At 42.4% G+C, this 15,619-nt stretch overlaps 1 protein-coding gene across 27 annotated transcripts in view; it reads right to left on the bottom strand.

The window, feature by feature from the left end:
* Window positions 1-15,619, bottom strand: part of MPDZ (multiple PDZ domain crumbs cell polarity complex component) — a 107,491-nt gene that overhangs the window by 28,072 nt on the left and 63,800 nt on the right. For 11 of the 27 annotated variants that reach the window (XM_077921278.1, XM_077921284.1, XM_077921281.1 and 8 more), the window contains 8 exons: window positions 14,605-14,697; window positions 12,026-12,203; window positions 10,361-10,471; window positions 9,362-9,445; window positions 6,078-6,179; window positions 3,928-3,999; window positions 2,076-2,238; window positions 1,290-1,486 (listed from right to left, as the gene is read on the bottom strand). In XM_077921278.1, coding sequence (XP_077777404.1) covers window positions 1,290-1,486; window positions 2,076-2,238; window positions 3,928-3,999; window positions 6,078-6,179; window positions 9,362-9,445; window positions 10,361-10,471; window positions 12,026-12,203; window positions 14,605-14,697 — 1,000 coding nt within the window. The remainder of the gene's footprint in view (window positions 1-1,289; window positions 1,487-2,075; window positions 2,239-3,927; window positions 4,000-6,077; window positions 6,180-9,361; window positions 9,446-10,360; window positions 10,472-12,025; window positions 12,204-14,604; window positions 14,698-15,619) is intronic. The other 16 variants (XM_077921294.1, XM_077921297.1, XM_077921299.1 and 13 more) reach the window with 10 other exon arrangements.

Below are 15,619 nucleotides of genomic sequence, written 5' to 3'. Positions count from 1 at the left end.
ACTTTTTTATTGTGCTTTTCAACTACTGTCATGAGCTATCTGGCTGGGGTGTGTCTCCCAATTTATGGGGCAGAAAGAGGTATGTATAAATCTTTTCCTTTTAAAAAAATTATATTTCCTAAATAAACACACACACACACCTACATAGTTAACCTGCAGTATTTGTTTACTACAATACGTGTGATAACCATTGGCCTACCTAGTTTTTAAATAAGGGTTAAACAGAATTGTGGAGGCTAGCTCTATCGGCATTAGCCAAGGTAGCTAAATAAAGTCTCGTGCTCACTATACCTCTGAATATACAGGACTGGTGGCAGACAAATTGTACAGGGGGTAGCCTCCATGTTGATACCCCGTTTGTGAGCTACAAGAGTAATCAGACTGGCCACTGAAGGAAACAAAATGGTGGGCTGGATAAACTCTAGATTAAATGTACTATATCTTAGTCCACCTCTTTTTCTATTCTAATCCTGTTATATTCTAAGATCCAGCACTAAACCTCCTATAGCAGTGTTCCCCAACCTTGGGCCTCCAGCTGTTTTGGACTACAACTCCCATCATCCCTCACTAGCAAGACCAGTGGTCAAGGATGATGGGAATTGTAGTCCAAAAACAGCTGGAGGCCCAAGGTTGGGGAACACTGTCCTATAGGACCTAGTGCTGAGTACTGAATACTTCAAAAGCTTGCATTTTCTTCTATCAACCCAAAGAGTAGTCCAATGAATGAGAAAATCAATTGTGTATCTTCCTTCATCTGAGACTATGAAATCTGAGATGATGTTGGCTACTTCTGTGACATTAGTCCTGGCATAACTTTGGAGACCATGAAAGCAGAAATGGGGTGAGACGTCAGGCAACCAGACGTAACTAAAAACCTAAGGGAAAAGCTTCAGAATGAATGACAACATATTAGCAGTGCAACCCTATATATAAATCCCATTGAGCTCAAAGAGGCTTACTCCCAATTAAGTGGAACAGGAACGCAAGTCTTGCTGTTTCATTAAATCATGGCTTTCTTTCTCTCAAAACCATAGCAAAGGTACTTACTTCTCCTGTTTCACAGCATCTATTTATTTCTTCAGTACTAGTACAGTTGGAAAACAATCCTGACCGCAAACATAAAATTTATAACGGGAAGCCAGTATGATTGTAAAGAAAGGCAATACTGATTAAAAGAATGTGCTGTTAATTAAAGGCTGCATTTTGCACCAATAATCGAATGTCCCCACCCCACCCCCCGTCCTTAGAGTCAGCATGTTTCATTTTAAGTATAATTACTAGACACTTACTTCCAGTAACTCGTCTGCAATCTGCAGTCTGCCATCTTTTCCAGCTGCTCCGTTTGGATCAATTCCCACTACAAAAACGCTCATCTTGGACCGGTCTTTGTTCCCAGCTAGGCTGAGTCCTAAGCCAGTCTTCCCTTTCTCCAACTCTATCATGTGCAGATCTCCAGACAGATGCCCATACCGCTGACTGATCTTTCCTAGTCATAAGAAGAAAGAAATTGGGTGGCAAGGGAAGAATTTATCTCCGAAAACTTAAAAAGAACACAAACTTTGGAAATTCAGCAGTCGTTGTCATAAACCCATAATCTCAGGCAGACTGAAACAATTCAAATAGGAATCTATGGTTCTTTTCCAATAAAATTCTCTAACTAGAAGAAAATGCCTCAAGGCACTTCATTTTATCAGAATGGAAGAGTAGAAAATCTCTCCCTTACTGCTCTATACAGTCTGCCTGTGTGTGTGTGTGTGTGTGTGTGTGTGTGTACACACTCACACAAACACACACACACAACTCCCACACATATTTGTGGTTTTAAGATGTTTTCTAATAGCAGCAATTATCTCACTTGGACAATAAAGGAAAAGACAACCAGAGAAGAGAGCTTAATACGTTTGTCCATTATGCAAAAGACAGAATCTGAATTCATACAGCAAAATGTACATATCAAAAAATAATGTTGTTTCCACAAGTTATTCAAGCAAGATAAGAAAAAAAGGAAGATGACCATCACATAGTATATGAAGATGTAAACAATTGTGAAAGGTTCTCTCAAGAAGCAAACTTACTCCAGCTGTATCCAAACTCATCTTCCTTATCCAGCTCTTCCAGGTATTGGTTGCAGGAACGCTGCAAAATTTCACTGCTCATTCCTGGAGACATTGAAGGAGGTGGCAGAAGCAGGTTACAAGATGAAGTCTTTTCTGGCTCTGAATCTGACTGGCTAGATGCCTGTGGAGAGTAAGAAAAATACAGTGGCTGGGAATGTGCAGACTGGCACTGGGCAAAGAAAATGCATGAAGTGATGACAAAGAAAGGGCTGGGCCTTTGAAGTTAAAATACTGTGCAATAATAGAACGGAAAGGCAATTACAGATGATGGGGGGGGGGGGGAAACCAGCATGGTAAATGAAGGTTCAAATGCACTTTAAGCAAGCAGGACAGTTACTAAAAGCCAAATTCAGTGAAGGTTTATGTGCTGGGTGGCCTACATACCAAGGACTTAGGTACATAGACGTGAAAATGTATTTCCAAAACCGAAAACAGTATCATATAAGGAAGGAAGGGAGATAATTTTACTGATTCCCAAAGAAAAGTGGAAAGATGTGCTGTTTTGAGGATTCATATAGAAAAGTGCCTTTGTTCAAAAGGTGGGGAGGGGGGAAGAGAAACTCACACGAGGCTTTAGCAATACTAGTTTGGATCCAAAGTTCCCATGTATAGAACTCTGCTCACTGTACATGCCTACATGCCTGTACATGCCTGTGTCCCTGAAGCCCTCTTGAAACAAGCCACAGAGTTGGAGGACCTCTCCAGAACACAGCAGAAGTTGGTTTGGGAACCTGCATGAGATATTGTGGGCATTGTCTCCTCCCCTCTCCTTTGGGAGCTTCCATTCGCCAAAGGGACACTCTGGAAACAACCGTGTGTGTGTGCGCGCATTTAACTTTATTTCAATACTTAGCGTGTGCATATATAATAACTATATGCACAAATTTCAGATTTTGTGCGGCTGAATGTTTCCGAACACAACCGAAATCCAAGGCACGACTTCCGATTGGCTGCAGGAGCTTCCTGTACTCAATCGGAAGCCATGGAAGCTGCATCAGATGTTTGGCTTCCAAAAAATGTTCACAAACCGGAACACTCACTTCCGGGTTTGCGGCGTTCGGGAGCCAAAATGTTCAAGTCGCAAGGTGTTCCAGAACCAAGGTACGACTGTAAAGAGTCTGGACATTGTATAGTCTTTTCAAAGAAGCTATTGATCACCTAGAAGAGTTATTTGGCTTCCTAGCTGTAAGCTACATATCATCAACAATTTACACACACAACAACAACAACAACAACAACAACTTGGCCCTCTTGTATGCGGAGGTATGGGGCCTAACTGTGGCAAATGGGCTCACTAAGGTAACATAGGAAGAAACCCTATATGAGTGAATTGGAGCTAAATGATTGGCTTCGGGGATCTGAACAGTGAGCTCTTAATAAGAACAATGGTGACCTTAATTATGAAGAGTTGGCTCTCCAGGTATTGCTGGAATTCCAGCAATGATACCTGACGGTCAACCAAGCTGCCTGGGGGCTGATGGGAATTGTAGCCTGACAACTTCTGGAGAACCACAGGCCGCCCATCACTACTATAAAAGATGCAGAAATAAATACAAATGTGGCAGTTCCCGAATCCTTCACCGTAGTATCCTGTGGGTTTTAGGCAAAGAATTTGGGCGACAGCAAGTACAGAGAGAGCAGCATCACTCTGAAAGAAGCAGGTACACTTGGAAGAAGCACGTGGTCTTTTGAAATGATCAAGGGGGCAAAATGGGGGGTTGAGGACAGACAGCACACAAGGAGTGCAGTACATACACTGACTACGATAGTTAACTACAAATTAGGATAGTAACCGTGAATTAAAACAAACCTTAAATGGTGTAGGAGCAAAGGGGTTACATGGGGAGCAACTGGTGGTAAATCTAATTGGATTCTGCATATCCTATGGTAACAGAAAACAGCAGGCTGTTTATTACAGTATCCTTGGAGGAATGCTACTGTACAAGTATTCTTACATAGGGAATGGGTTTTATATAAACTTTATTTTTTTTATCACGTCAGAATGACTCAACATTTCTTAAAGGGCCTTACACGGCTTATCATTACCAGTCATAGGCCCTATCCAATATGTATTTGCACAGGCCTTGGAGCAAAAAAAATCCTTCTTGGGAGGAAATTGACAAAGACAATTCTGCAACCTGAGAACAAACATTTGTGCATCAATTTACTTTTGCATGCAGATGTGCATGAAGTGGAATACCATAGCAGCCCCTCCAAAATCTGCTCAAGGGCCCCCAACTAGCTTTTGAAGGTAGCTCAGGGGCTGCAGGAGGGAGGAGAGGAAAGGAAGTTTAAGTCCTGTTCTGTGAGCAAAAGTGGCTTCTACTCACAGAACAGCAGTACTGGAGAGAACAGCAGAGAACCCCTTGCCTTTTGTTTGTTTTGAGAACCTAAGCCATGGGTAGGCAAACTAGGGCCTGGGGGCCAGATCCGGCTCAATCACCTTCTAAATCCGGCCCACAGACAGTCCAGGAATCAGCGTGTTTTTACATGAGTAGAATGTGTCCTTTTATTTAAAATGCATCTCTGGGTTATTTGTGGGACATAGGAATTTGTTCATTTCCCCCCCAAAAAATATAGTCCAGCACCCCACAAGGTCTGAGGGACAGTGGACCAGCCCCCTGCTGTAAAAGTTTGCTGACCCCTGACCTAAGCTGTTAGCTTATTAAAAGAAAAGTAAGTTTACTTCTATAGCCCTTACCTATATCACCAAGTAGAGACAGAACGTTTGCATTTAAGCAGTTATGTGGCACCTTGGGGACACAGGAAAGTGCCTTATAGTGAGTGAAACCACTGGGGTCTAGCTCAGTACACTGACTATCAGCAGCTGCCCAGGATTTCAGAAGAGTTTTTGTTGTTGTTGTTGTTTTCCTCAGCTCAGCCTAAGAAGCCAGAGACTAGGCAGAGGAACTTCTTGCATCTAAAGCACATATTCCACCACTAAGCTTCACGACACCCCCCCCCCCCATTTTCATGGCAACAAATAACAGATAGCATAAAGTATCTGGGATGGGAACCTAAGATAGAATTGTAGAATTGTAGAGTTGGAAGGGACCACAATGATCATCTAGTCCAACTCCCTGCAAGACAGGAAAAGGAATATTTTGCCCAGCATGGGACTTGAACCCACAACCCTGAGATTAAGAGTCTCATTCTCTACCAGCTGAGGCATCAATGTTAGTTAGATCTGTAGCCTGAATTCCCTTGCAGACAGCAGTGAGGAGCTGCTAGTGACTTTGTCAGGATTGATCACAGAATTCTCCTGTGACCAGGCAATGGCAGCGGCAATGCACCCAGTGATACAAGAATGCCTCTAGACACAATTCATTTACATTTCCACTCTGACACATGACTATGTCCCACTGATATCAGTACAGCTAGCTCCCAGGCAAGCGATTACAGAACTGCAACCTTAGCTATTTGTGTTCTGTATTCTCCACCCCATTCCTTAATATTCCTAATTCACTGGGGGCAGGGTAGAGGGTGGGGGAGGAGAAGAGCCAAACTATTTCTGTTAATATTCTCAAAAAGATTTGGGAATGCGGTCATACTGCCAATCAATTTTGCCTCATCAGTGTATACGTGTGTGTGTGTTTTAAAATCCTAACCCACACCGATTCATGTACTATTTTACAATGAAGATTCGTAGCTTTAGTGAGCAGTTTATCTGTTAAAAACAAAGAATGACACAGTTGCAGCCTCTGGTCTTTCCCCAAGCAACAGGCTGCCTCTCTGTCTTACTATGATTATGGACCAGCTGGTTCTGCAGTCAAATTAAAGCTTTCTGGGTGAGTATGGTGACCTATCTCTGATAAGGAGAATGCTTTTCCTCCAGTAAGACACTGGCTTATTTATGTTTGTTCAAAAAATATCAAGTGAGGGAGAGGAGAAGGAGCAGAGAAAGAGAGGAACACATAAATTTTCACTGAGTCCATCGCAAACATCCATGCATCATCCAACCTTGTTAGTGTTGAACTGTAGAGGCTCAACAAAAGGGTTAGTGCTGCTGAAGGCAGGAGGCTTACTGAAAGGGTTGTACTGCAGGTAAGGCATAGGGAGGTTCTACGAGAAAAACAGAAAGGGGCTTGCTAACCAAAAGGCAAATACATTAGGGCACTTCCACACAAACATGACCATCCATTGGCCAACATCAAATCCAGGGGTCAGCAAACTAAATATCCTGCGGGCCGGATCTGGCCCAATTGCCCTCTGGATCCGGCCCGCAAATGGTTCTGCAACCACCACTTGGATGGGCACGATCGCCATTTTTTCAATTTTGGGGGGCGCCGTTTTTTTGTGTGGTTTTCCCCCTCCCTCCCTCACCATGGTGGCATCTCCTCCCTCCTCCCTCCATCCCTCTTCCTGGCTTCTCCACACCCTGTGGAGGAAGGGGACTGGGCTTTGATAAGAAGCCTCGCCACCCGCCTGCCGGCCTCTCCCCATGGGCTGGAGCTTGGTGCGCCTGCTGGCCTTGTGCCTGGCACCCAGGAAAGCTGGCCCGAAAAGGAGAGGCACGGTCACCACCGCCGCCAGCTCCCAACCACAGGCAGAGCAGCAGCAGAGGTAGGCAGGGGGAGGGGAGGGGCTGGGGGAGAGGGGAGAGAGAGAAGCCCCCTCCGCAGTCCGCAGCCACTAGGTCTGGGGGACGGTGAACTGGCGCCCTCCCCCAAAAAGTTTGCTGACCCCTGATCAAATCCATGTGTGAAAATGGTGGTCATGGATCAAATACCACAGAGTGATTGCAAAGCATTTCAGACACAATGTGTTTCAATGGCAATTCGCACATTCCAGCTGAGAATCACTTATAAATAAGGATGTTGAGTGTTGCACCTGCATGCATGTTTGTACCACCCTTTATGCACGAGACCTCTCCATAGTTTTAAGCACCTCGAAAAGGAACAGGACTCCACCAAGATTGTTCCAAATATCCCTTCATTATCATTGCAAGTCCAAATTAGAAAAGCAGGTGCACACATCCATAATTTATATTAGTGCAGTGGAGGGGTTTGCCTCTTAGCGCAACCACAGCACTAGTTGTGATATAGCATAGGTAGCTTGAAAACAATATATACATATGCCTGGCACAAAACTGCCTGATGGATAAGGGATTAGGAGGAGGACCTCATGGTTACCGCCAAACCACAGTTTTTAGCCATAGTTGGAAGTAGGTTGGAAGCTGTGGTCTTACATAACCATGATTAGCACCGCTACAGATGTTGTCCTATGCAGGATGAATAAAAAATCAATGACTATATATATATATATATATATATATATATATATATACACACAGATTTTTTTTATTTAATTCAGATTTTTAAAATAAAATGCATTTGAAGGAAAAACCTTTCTAAATATAGTTTTCTGTTTAAGTTACATCATAGTCTAAAGGCTATTCATCAGGAAATAAGGATTTGTTTTAAGTTTTTCATGCGTGCTAAAACTCAGTCTAAGTTTTTCTTTTTTGTTTTTAGAAAAGTTTAATCACATCAGTTAACGAACATGGATACATATGCTATAATGTTATTGTTTTAGTTAAATAAATTGTTTAAGTTGTTATGAAGGAAATGATTGTTTTTCTCCTTCCAATAAAGTACAGCAGAGAAGTTGTCCCAATATAAACAGTTAACTTATCAAACCTCACAATAATTTCATAGTTATCTGTCTACGTATTTCTAATAGTATAACCAAATCAGTAATTTTTGATATACATAACTGTAAAACTGCTCTGAAAATTTATTATTCCAAAAATGAAACCTTCATCTGGTTGTAAATATTAAGATTATACAAGTGAGAATGAGTCTTTGTGTAATAATAATAATAATAATAATAATAATAATAATAATAATGATTTAAATCAAGTCTTACTGACTAGTGATTTAAATCGGGATTTAAATCAATCTGTTTTAAATCAAATCCACCCTGGCCCTATGTCATCGTTAGCTCAGACACTGAACCCAAGGGGGGGATCTCCACGGAAGATGTGATGAAGAAGGATTGCACAACACAAGGGTAACAGATAATGAAAGCTCCAAAGCCCATGGGGCACTCCCAATCTCCTACCAAATCCTATGCCTGCTTATTTGGAAGTACGGTAAATTCCACTCAACTCAATGGGACTTAAGGTAAAGGTAAAGGTACCCCTGCCCGTACGGGCCAGTCTTGACAGACTCTAGGGTTGTGCGCTCATCTCACTCTAGAGGCCGGGAGCCAGCGTTGTCCGCAGACACTTCCGGGTCACGTGGCCAGCGTGACAAAGCTGCATCTGGCGAGCCAGCGCAGCACACGGAACGCCGTTTACCTTCCCGCTGGTAAGCGGTCCCTATTTATCTACTTGCTTATCTATTTATCTACGTGCTTTCGAACTGCTAGGTTGGCAGGCGCTGGGACCGAGCAGCGGGAGCGCACCCCGCCGCGGGGATTCGAACCGCCGACCTTTCGATCGGCAAGCCCTAGGCGCTGAGGCTTTTACCCTTTCAAATAAAAATGGACAGGATCAGAATGTACAACTGTTGCCACTGTTGTTACAATTAACAAGGCAAAAATATTACACCAACAGACAATAAATTACCATATTTTTCCATGTATAACACGCCCCCATGTATAAGACGCCCCCTATTTTTAGGGACTCCAATTTAAAAAATCCCCACTCTTCACTATCCATGTATAAGAAGACCCACAGTTTTTCACATAATTTTAAAGTAAAAAAACCGCTAGTCTTATACACAGAAAAGTACGGTACATGCTTTAAATATTTATAAAAAACATAGTGGTAAGGAGAATCTGAAAAGGCTTGTCCCATCCTTTGCAAATAAGTTACGGGGGGAAATGCACAACGGAATACTTAACTTATTAAACAAGCAAGTTAAGAGTTGTTTCAAAACAAAATATATAACTGGCCACAGTAGCCATTCATATCCCCTAGGTAACACTTAGCCATTTCCCACCCACAACATGCACTGGTGGAACGTGTTAAATTGCTGGATAAATCTTTCTCTTAACAAAGCTGTATTAAAAAGTAACTCTCATTCTAGGACCTGGTTGGTTCTGTGGATGACTGTCTGTGACCAAAGACTGGAAATCCCCTTATAGAATCTTGCTCTAAAAACACAGCAGTGGTTTTCAAATGAAGAGCACAAACTAGAAGCGCTGCTTTTCTCCATGCCACAGCAAATTCACAAGCCTCAAATAGCGTCTTGCACACAATCACCAATATTCTGCAAAGCTACTCCATGCGACTTTACCTGCGACGACTGGTGGTAAAATGGATTATTAGGTTTCTGCCCGCTGGGAGCAGAGGACGATACAGAGCTATAGAGAGATTCTGGCTGGGAAACAAAAAGTTTGTGAAACAGCTTGTAAATCAAGACATGCAGCTTACAGCGAATCTACAAGGAGGAAGTGTCGTTACAAACAATGCAAGCTACTATATTAAAACTATTTTGCAGGTGTTTGTCTCGCCCATGCAGCACAAGTTACTGAAAGTGTGTAGTGAAGCAAAACGAAACAGGTCCCTCTGCATACTTGAACGGTGCATCTGCACAGGAAGTTTCCATCCCTCCTCTTAATGCTTTACAAGCGTTGAAACGAAAAGGGGCATTTGGGTGCAATGGGCGTTTGCAACTATTCTGCCCCATGCAGATTGTGCAGGCCATGCACAGCCCACAGCTGTCTCCAGCTGCCATGTTTGACGAGCATGTAGTCAAGATGGGATATACACAGGTGCTGTGGGGCAGGAGGGTCTCAGCTGCACTGAATGAGCAGTCTCATAATCTCAACAACTGCTTGGTGTGGAAGAGCTGTTAGAACAGCATTGCCCAAACTTGGGCCTCCAGCTGCTTCTGAACTACAATCCCCATCATCCTCAACCACTGGTCCTGCTAGCTAGGGGTGGTAGAAGTTGTAGCCAAAAAACAGCTGCAGATCCAAGTTTGGGAAACCCTGTCTTAGAACTTTTCCACGATGGACGCCTAACGAAATGTACATATATATTTTTGGTTGCCACTCACTTTGATCCAGAAACCTGCACTGTCTTACAAATCCATTCTAAAGTAGGTTTTCAAGGATTGGTTTTTTGTTTAGTTTGCATGTGTGTGTGCATGTGTGTGCTAATTGCAGCCACTATGAATCCTGCCCTTAGCTTTGTGGAAATGTCCTCCCCAAAATAACACAGCCTTGGATATTTAATTTCTCCCTGCATATTTTGGTTCTGCAAATCTTTCTTTCACAGTTCATATGCTTACCCTTGGTCTGTTTATAATGCTTTGTACCATAAAGACTACTGGATTGCCTGCTCTTCGTATGGCTTCCACAGCTTGTTCGTGGCTTGCATCTCTGAGGTTAATTCCATCCACCTGAAATCGTAAGGCCTAAGCTTAACACAATGGTACACGCAGCTAGAAAAATAATAACGCAACAACTTCTAGAAAATGTATTTGACTTCTCTTTGTCATAACAAGCAAACAAGCAAAAAACTAGGGGCAGTCTTTTCTGACTTCAGGCCTTTATGATAGTGCAGTGTTAAGGAGACCGAGCTGCAAATGAGGAGCCCGTAGTTGAAATCTTGTTCCAGTCATGAGCTTTAACCTTAAGCAAAGTGCTTTATCCAAGCCTGAGTACAGTCTTTCGCAATATGAGGGCAATAATTCTGACCTACCTTACAGGGCTGCTTCAAGGATATTGAGATAAATGTATGTGAATCATTGAGAAAACTCAGGACTCAGATACACTCATCAACTATATCATCATAACTGCATTATAAACATGTGACACCAGATGGCATTGTAGAGCTGTGATCTATCGCTAGTGGGGTTTTACATGAACAGCTTTTATAACGCGTTTTTCTGCAACGCGTTTTTTTTAAATGTGTATAGATCCAGCCTCAAATTCAATGTATTATCAGTCCACAGCAGACAAACCAACTGTGTATGTCAATTTACATGTGTACTTATTTCTTTTTTAAAAGAGAGAGAAGTCTCAGGATGGGTCATAATTTGAAAGCAGTGAACAGAATTTCTAAAACGCTTCTGCAAATAAAAAATTAAAAATCGTATTTCCAAAGCAAGATTGTGTTTACATGCTTCACTGAATTGCTGCAAGGCTCAATTAACATGTGTATAAAGTACAACCTTCATTTTAACGGGAGGGGGAAGGAAGAGAAAAGGTGAGACACTGCCATTTAAACTCCCTCAAGAGCTGCAAAATGAAGTCTTTCGAAGGAAGGCTAAGGCTTAGAACTTCCTGAAAGGAGGCTTCCAGTTGTGCAGATGTCTAAGACAAGAATCCAAAGGCTGTTTTGGCATCCGAAGAAAATGAGGTTATAATATTAGTGTTAGTAAGTTAATTCGGGGTTTCGGTCACTATTGAAGCTGGAAGCCAAGGTACAGCATGCTAGTGGTTAGTTGCAATTTTAACATTAGAAGTCTCATGGGAAGAGCTCTCTTTACCACCTTAGTTCTTATGAGACTACTGAGAATTAAACCATCCACTATAAAGCACAGAGAGATGGGCAACCATTAGAGTTTGTAAACTTCCAGAGGTGGAAACCATGGTGCTTGCAGGACACAAACCACGGGTACCAGAACGAAATACTTAATTCAAATGTGCAGTAGTAATAGAAATCATTTCATAGAATCATAGAGAAGCGATCACCAGAGCCATCTAGCTCAACGCCTTGCAATGCATGAATCTTTTGCTCGACGTGGAGACTCAGACTCATGACCTGAGATTAAGAGTCTCATGCTCTACCAATTGAGCCCTACAGATCTAGTTCAGTCATGCCAGAAGCTGTTTACAACATGCATTCTACTTCTGGAAGTCAATCTTCTTAGAACAACCAGCAATCCCATTAAATGTGTGTAAGGAGGTTGGGGTCTTTAACTGTGGAAAAGTGGAGGGCGATCTACTACCTCCACTATTCTATCTCCTGTTTTCAAGGTTCCGTTTTTGCCAGCAGGGCTGTCTTCAAGAATGTGTTTGATGAAGATTCCTCTCATGACTTCGCCGCTGCTCAGTCGGCTTCCCATTCCTCGTCCACCGACAATGCTGATTCCCAGTGACTTGCTGGGTTCTCTCCAGAGTTCAACCCTATAATTATAAATACGTTAAGAAATGCAGTGCATCTACATTACAAGTCTGCGACTTTTATAAATTGCATCTCAGTGTGCTTGAATTTAGGGCTGAAGAGACTTTTTGTCACTTTCGGTTGCTATTTAGGATTGTGCCATTTTGAGCTAAGGGGAGAATCTTTCATTAAACAGGAAAACAAATATGGGCAAATTCAGAAACTGTTCATTCAAGCGCTTCACAATGCATTCATCAAGGAGAGAGCTGGGCTTTTGGTTCTTTCAACAACAGGGCTGAAATTAAATAGGCATGTCTCGAGCAACCTTTCTAAGATTTAAGTAACAACAACAACAACTTCCACTGACAGTTTCTTTTTCTTTCTTTCTTTCTTTCTTTCTTTCTTTCTTTCTTTCTTTCTTTATTTTTTTATGTATCAGCCTTCATTAAAAGATCCCAGGGTGGTTCACAGAATAAAATGCAAGATAAAACACAGTAAATAATTAAACCAAAACAATAAAACAGCTGAAGAAGACGACGAAGAAGAAGAAGAAGAAGAAGAAGAAGAAGAAGAAGAAGAAGAAGAAGAAGAAGAAGAAGAATTTATTATTTATACCCCACCCATCTGGCTGGGTTTCCCCAGCCACTCTGGGCGGCTTCCAATAAAACACTAAAATACAATAACCTATTAAACATTAAAAGCTTCCCTAAACAGGGCTGCCTTCAGATGTCTTCTAAAAGTTTGGTAGTTTTTTTTCTCTTTGACATCTGGTGGGAGGGCGTTCCACAGGGCGGGTGCCACTACCGAGAAGGCCATCTGACTGGTTCCCTGTAACTTGGCTTCCCGCAATGAGGGAACTGCCAGAAGGCCCTCGGCGCTGTACCTCAGTGTCCGGGTAGAACGATGGAGGCCTGGTTGAAGAGGAACATTTTTGCCTGGCGCCTAAAAATATATACTGAAGGCACCAGGCGAACCTCCTTGGGGAGAGCATTCCACATACGGGGAGCCACTACAGAGAAGGCCCACTCTCATGCTGCTACCCTCTGGACTTCACGTGGAGGAAGCACACAAAGAAAAGCATTGACAGCATGATATAGAATTGTGCTCACACAGTGGTTACTCCCAGGGGTGACAAACGGGTACCTGATTGCTGCCTCCTCTTCCTCCTATGGTGTCAGTGATGGCAGGTGGTAACAGGGCCGGATTTAGGTTTGATGAGGCCCTAAGCTACTGAAGGTAATGGGGCCCTTTATATGTCCAGCTGTCCTTTGTCAACAACAAATTGTTCCTGTTTTTTTTGTGTGTTGAGTATATGCTGTATGGTAATTTATGGACCTAATAGGTCCATAAACAACACAAAACACTGTTGCTGTATGTAGGTTTTATTTTATTTGTTTTTTATCTTATATATCGGAAATGTACATCCAGGTGTTTTTTCCTTTATTTATTTTTTGGGGGGGCCAAGAGAGTGGGGTCCTAAGCTATAGCTTGTTTAGTGTATATGTAAATCCGGCACTGCTAATATTACACAAGTTAAGAGCTCTGTGGAGAACTGTCAAAGACCAATCTAGGGATTCAAGAGGTCAGGTACAGATGTAATTCTGCCTGCCTGCCTGTGATGATGATCAGGCACACCTCTGCAGCTCCAGATCTCCTCCCACCTGGTCTGAGGATTTCTTCTTTGCTCCTTTCGATTCGTAGGAAGCCCTTTTGATTCCAAAGCCGAGGGCTGCATCCAGCAATGCCATTCCACTTACACAACAGACTTCTGCTTGTGCAATGAAACCTTTCCGCTCCTGTCCTCTTCCTTCAAGTCCCTGGAGCACCTTCAAAATCTGCTTCAGAAGGTTAGAGGACACTCTGCAGCAGATTCTGGTGGTGAATGAGGAGATGAAAGGAATGGGAGGGGTGTCCCACTGCACAAGTGGTGTGTTGGAAACAATCCTAAATATGACGGCCATTCATACGTCATTATTACAGTTGGCACCAACTAGAATTCCCAACCATGGTTTGAAGCACTCCCAGTTCTCCTGACTACGAATCAATAAACTGCACAAGAAATGAAACTATCCAAATTATCCAAATTCCATGTCCACGTCTTCTTTGTTTGGCGATCACTTGCAGCCAAGTAAGATTTTCTTCCATGAACACGGTCTTAACAAAGAGTCCGTAAGTGACTGTGGAGGCCAAATCTGAATCCACACGTCCTCCCTTCCAGGGAGGACACAGGTTTCCGGGCAAGAGTTGATCACGGTGAAGATTTGGTAAACATGCCTTATGAATTAACTAAGATTTCATTTTATCTTGATTTCCAGTTATCCAGGCATTCTGGCTGTGCCCCCAAATCAATAAAATGTGAGAAACTGGACATTGAACCAAAATAAACTGCTAAGAGGGTTATCTGAGTAGCAGAAACACACATACCTCCTTGGTTGGTTCCAGTTACTGTAGCCTGCATTCTGAAGTTCACTTTCTTCTCCTTCACCTTCTTCCCGTTCTGGTAGTTCTGGAATTTCTCTGGTAATAAACAAGGGCATGTACAGCATGCTTTAGTAACCTACAAATAGCATCTCTCATCGTGCTGAAGTATTGAAGACTGAGGGTCGTAACCAAAGTTAATTCTACTCAGCGTAGACCCATTGAAATTAATGGGTGTGACTAACTCGAGTCCATCCATTTCAATGGGTCTACTCAGAATATAACTTAACTGAATACAATCCAGGATTATAGCCTTGCTCCATATTTTTTTAAAAATCAAACAATCTAAAGCACTTTCCCCAGTCAAACAAACTAGAAATGGATCCAATTTCCAGTTACATTGTTTTTTGAACTCTTGGGGCTTTTGGGGGAATAAAAAAAAAATACAACCTTGCAAGCACACTGAGAAAATAAAAATACAACAAAGATAATAACAAGGGCACAAGAATAGGAAGAAGGTTAAGAAATGTATAGAAAATGGGAGTGATTCTATATTTTGTATATCAATCGAGATCCAAGAAGTGCAGGTAGTATTTTATATCTACATATGGATTCCTCCCCATCCTCACATCCCTAGTATTCCAGAATAGCACTCTGTGACACACAACAGCCTTCCATTTGAAGGCAATACCAGTTGGACAAGACGGTTCACAAAGTCACATTGACAATTTCATTCAAAACTGGTATCCATTCATAGTTTATGCCAATCCAAATCCAATCTGTGAACATATTGCTAAATATCATATATCCTTCTTGTAATTTCACAATTCCTCTGGAATAATCCTATTCTCAGTTGTAGGAAAAGTCACTGGCGGAGGTTAAGAATGGGGGGCCAGGAGAAAGGAAGGCAGAGTGACGACTAGTCAATTAACTGTTCTTTTCTCTTCGGGGGGGGGGGACCATGATTTTTGTTGTTGTTTAGTCATTTAGTCGTGTCCGTCTCTTTGTGACCCCATGGACC

Source organism: Podarcis muralis, chromosome 17 (genome assembly GCF_964188315.1).
Source record: "Podarcis muralis chromosome 17, rPodMur119.hap1.1, whole genome shotgun sequence".
Classification (NCBI taxonomy): Eukaryota; Metazoa; Chordata; class Lepidosauria; order Squamata; family Lacertidae; genus Podarcis; species Podarcis muralis.
This window is presented reverse-complemented; position numbering and strand designations above follow the sequence as displayed.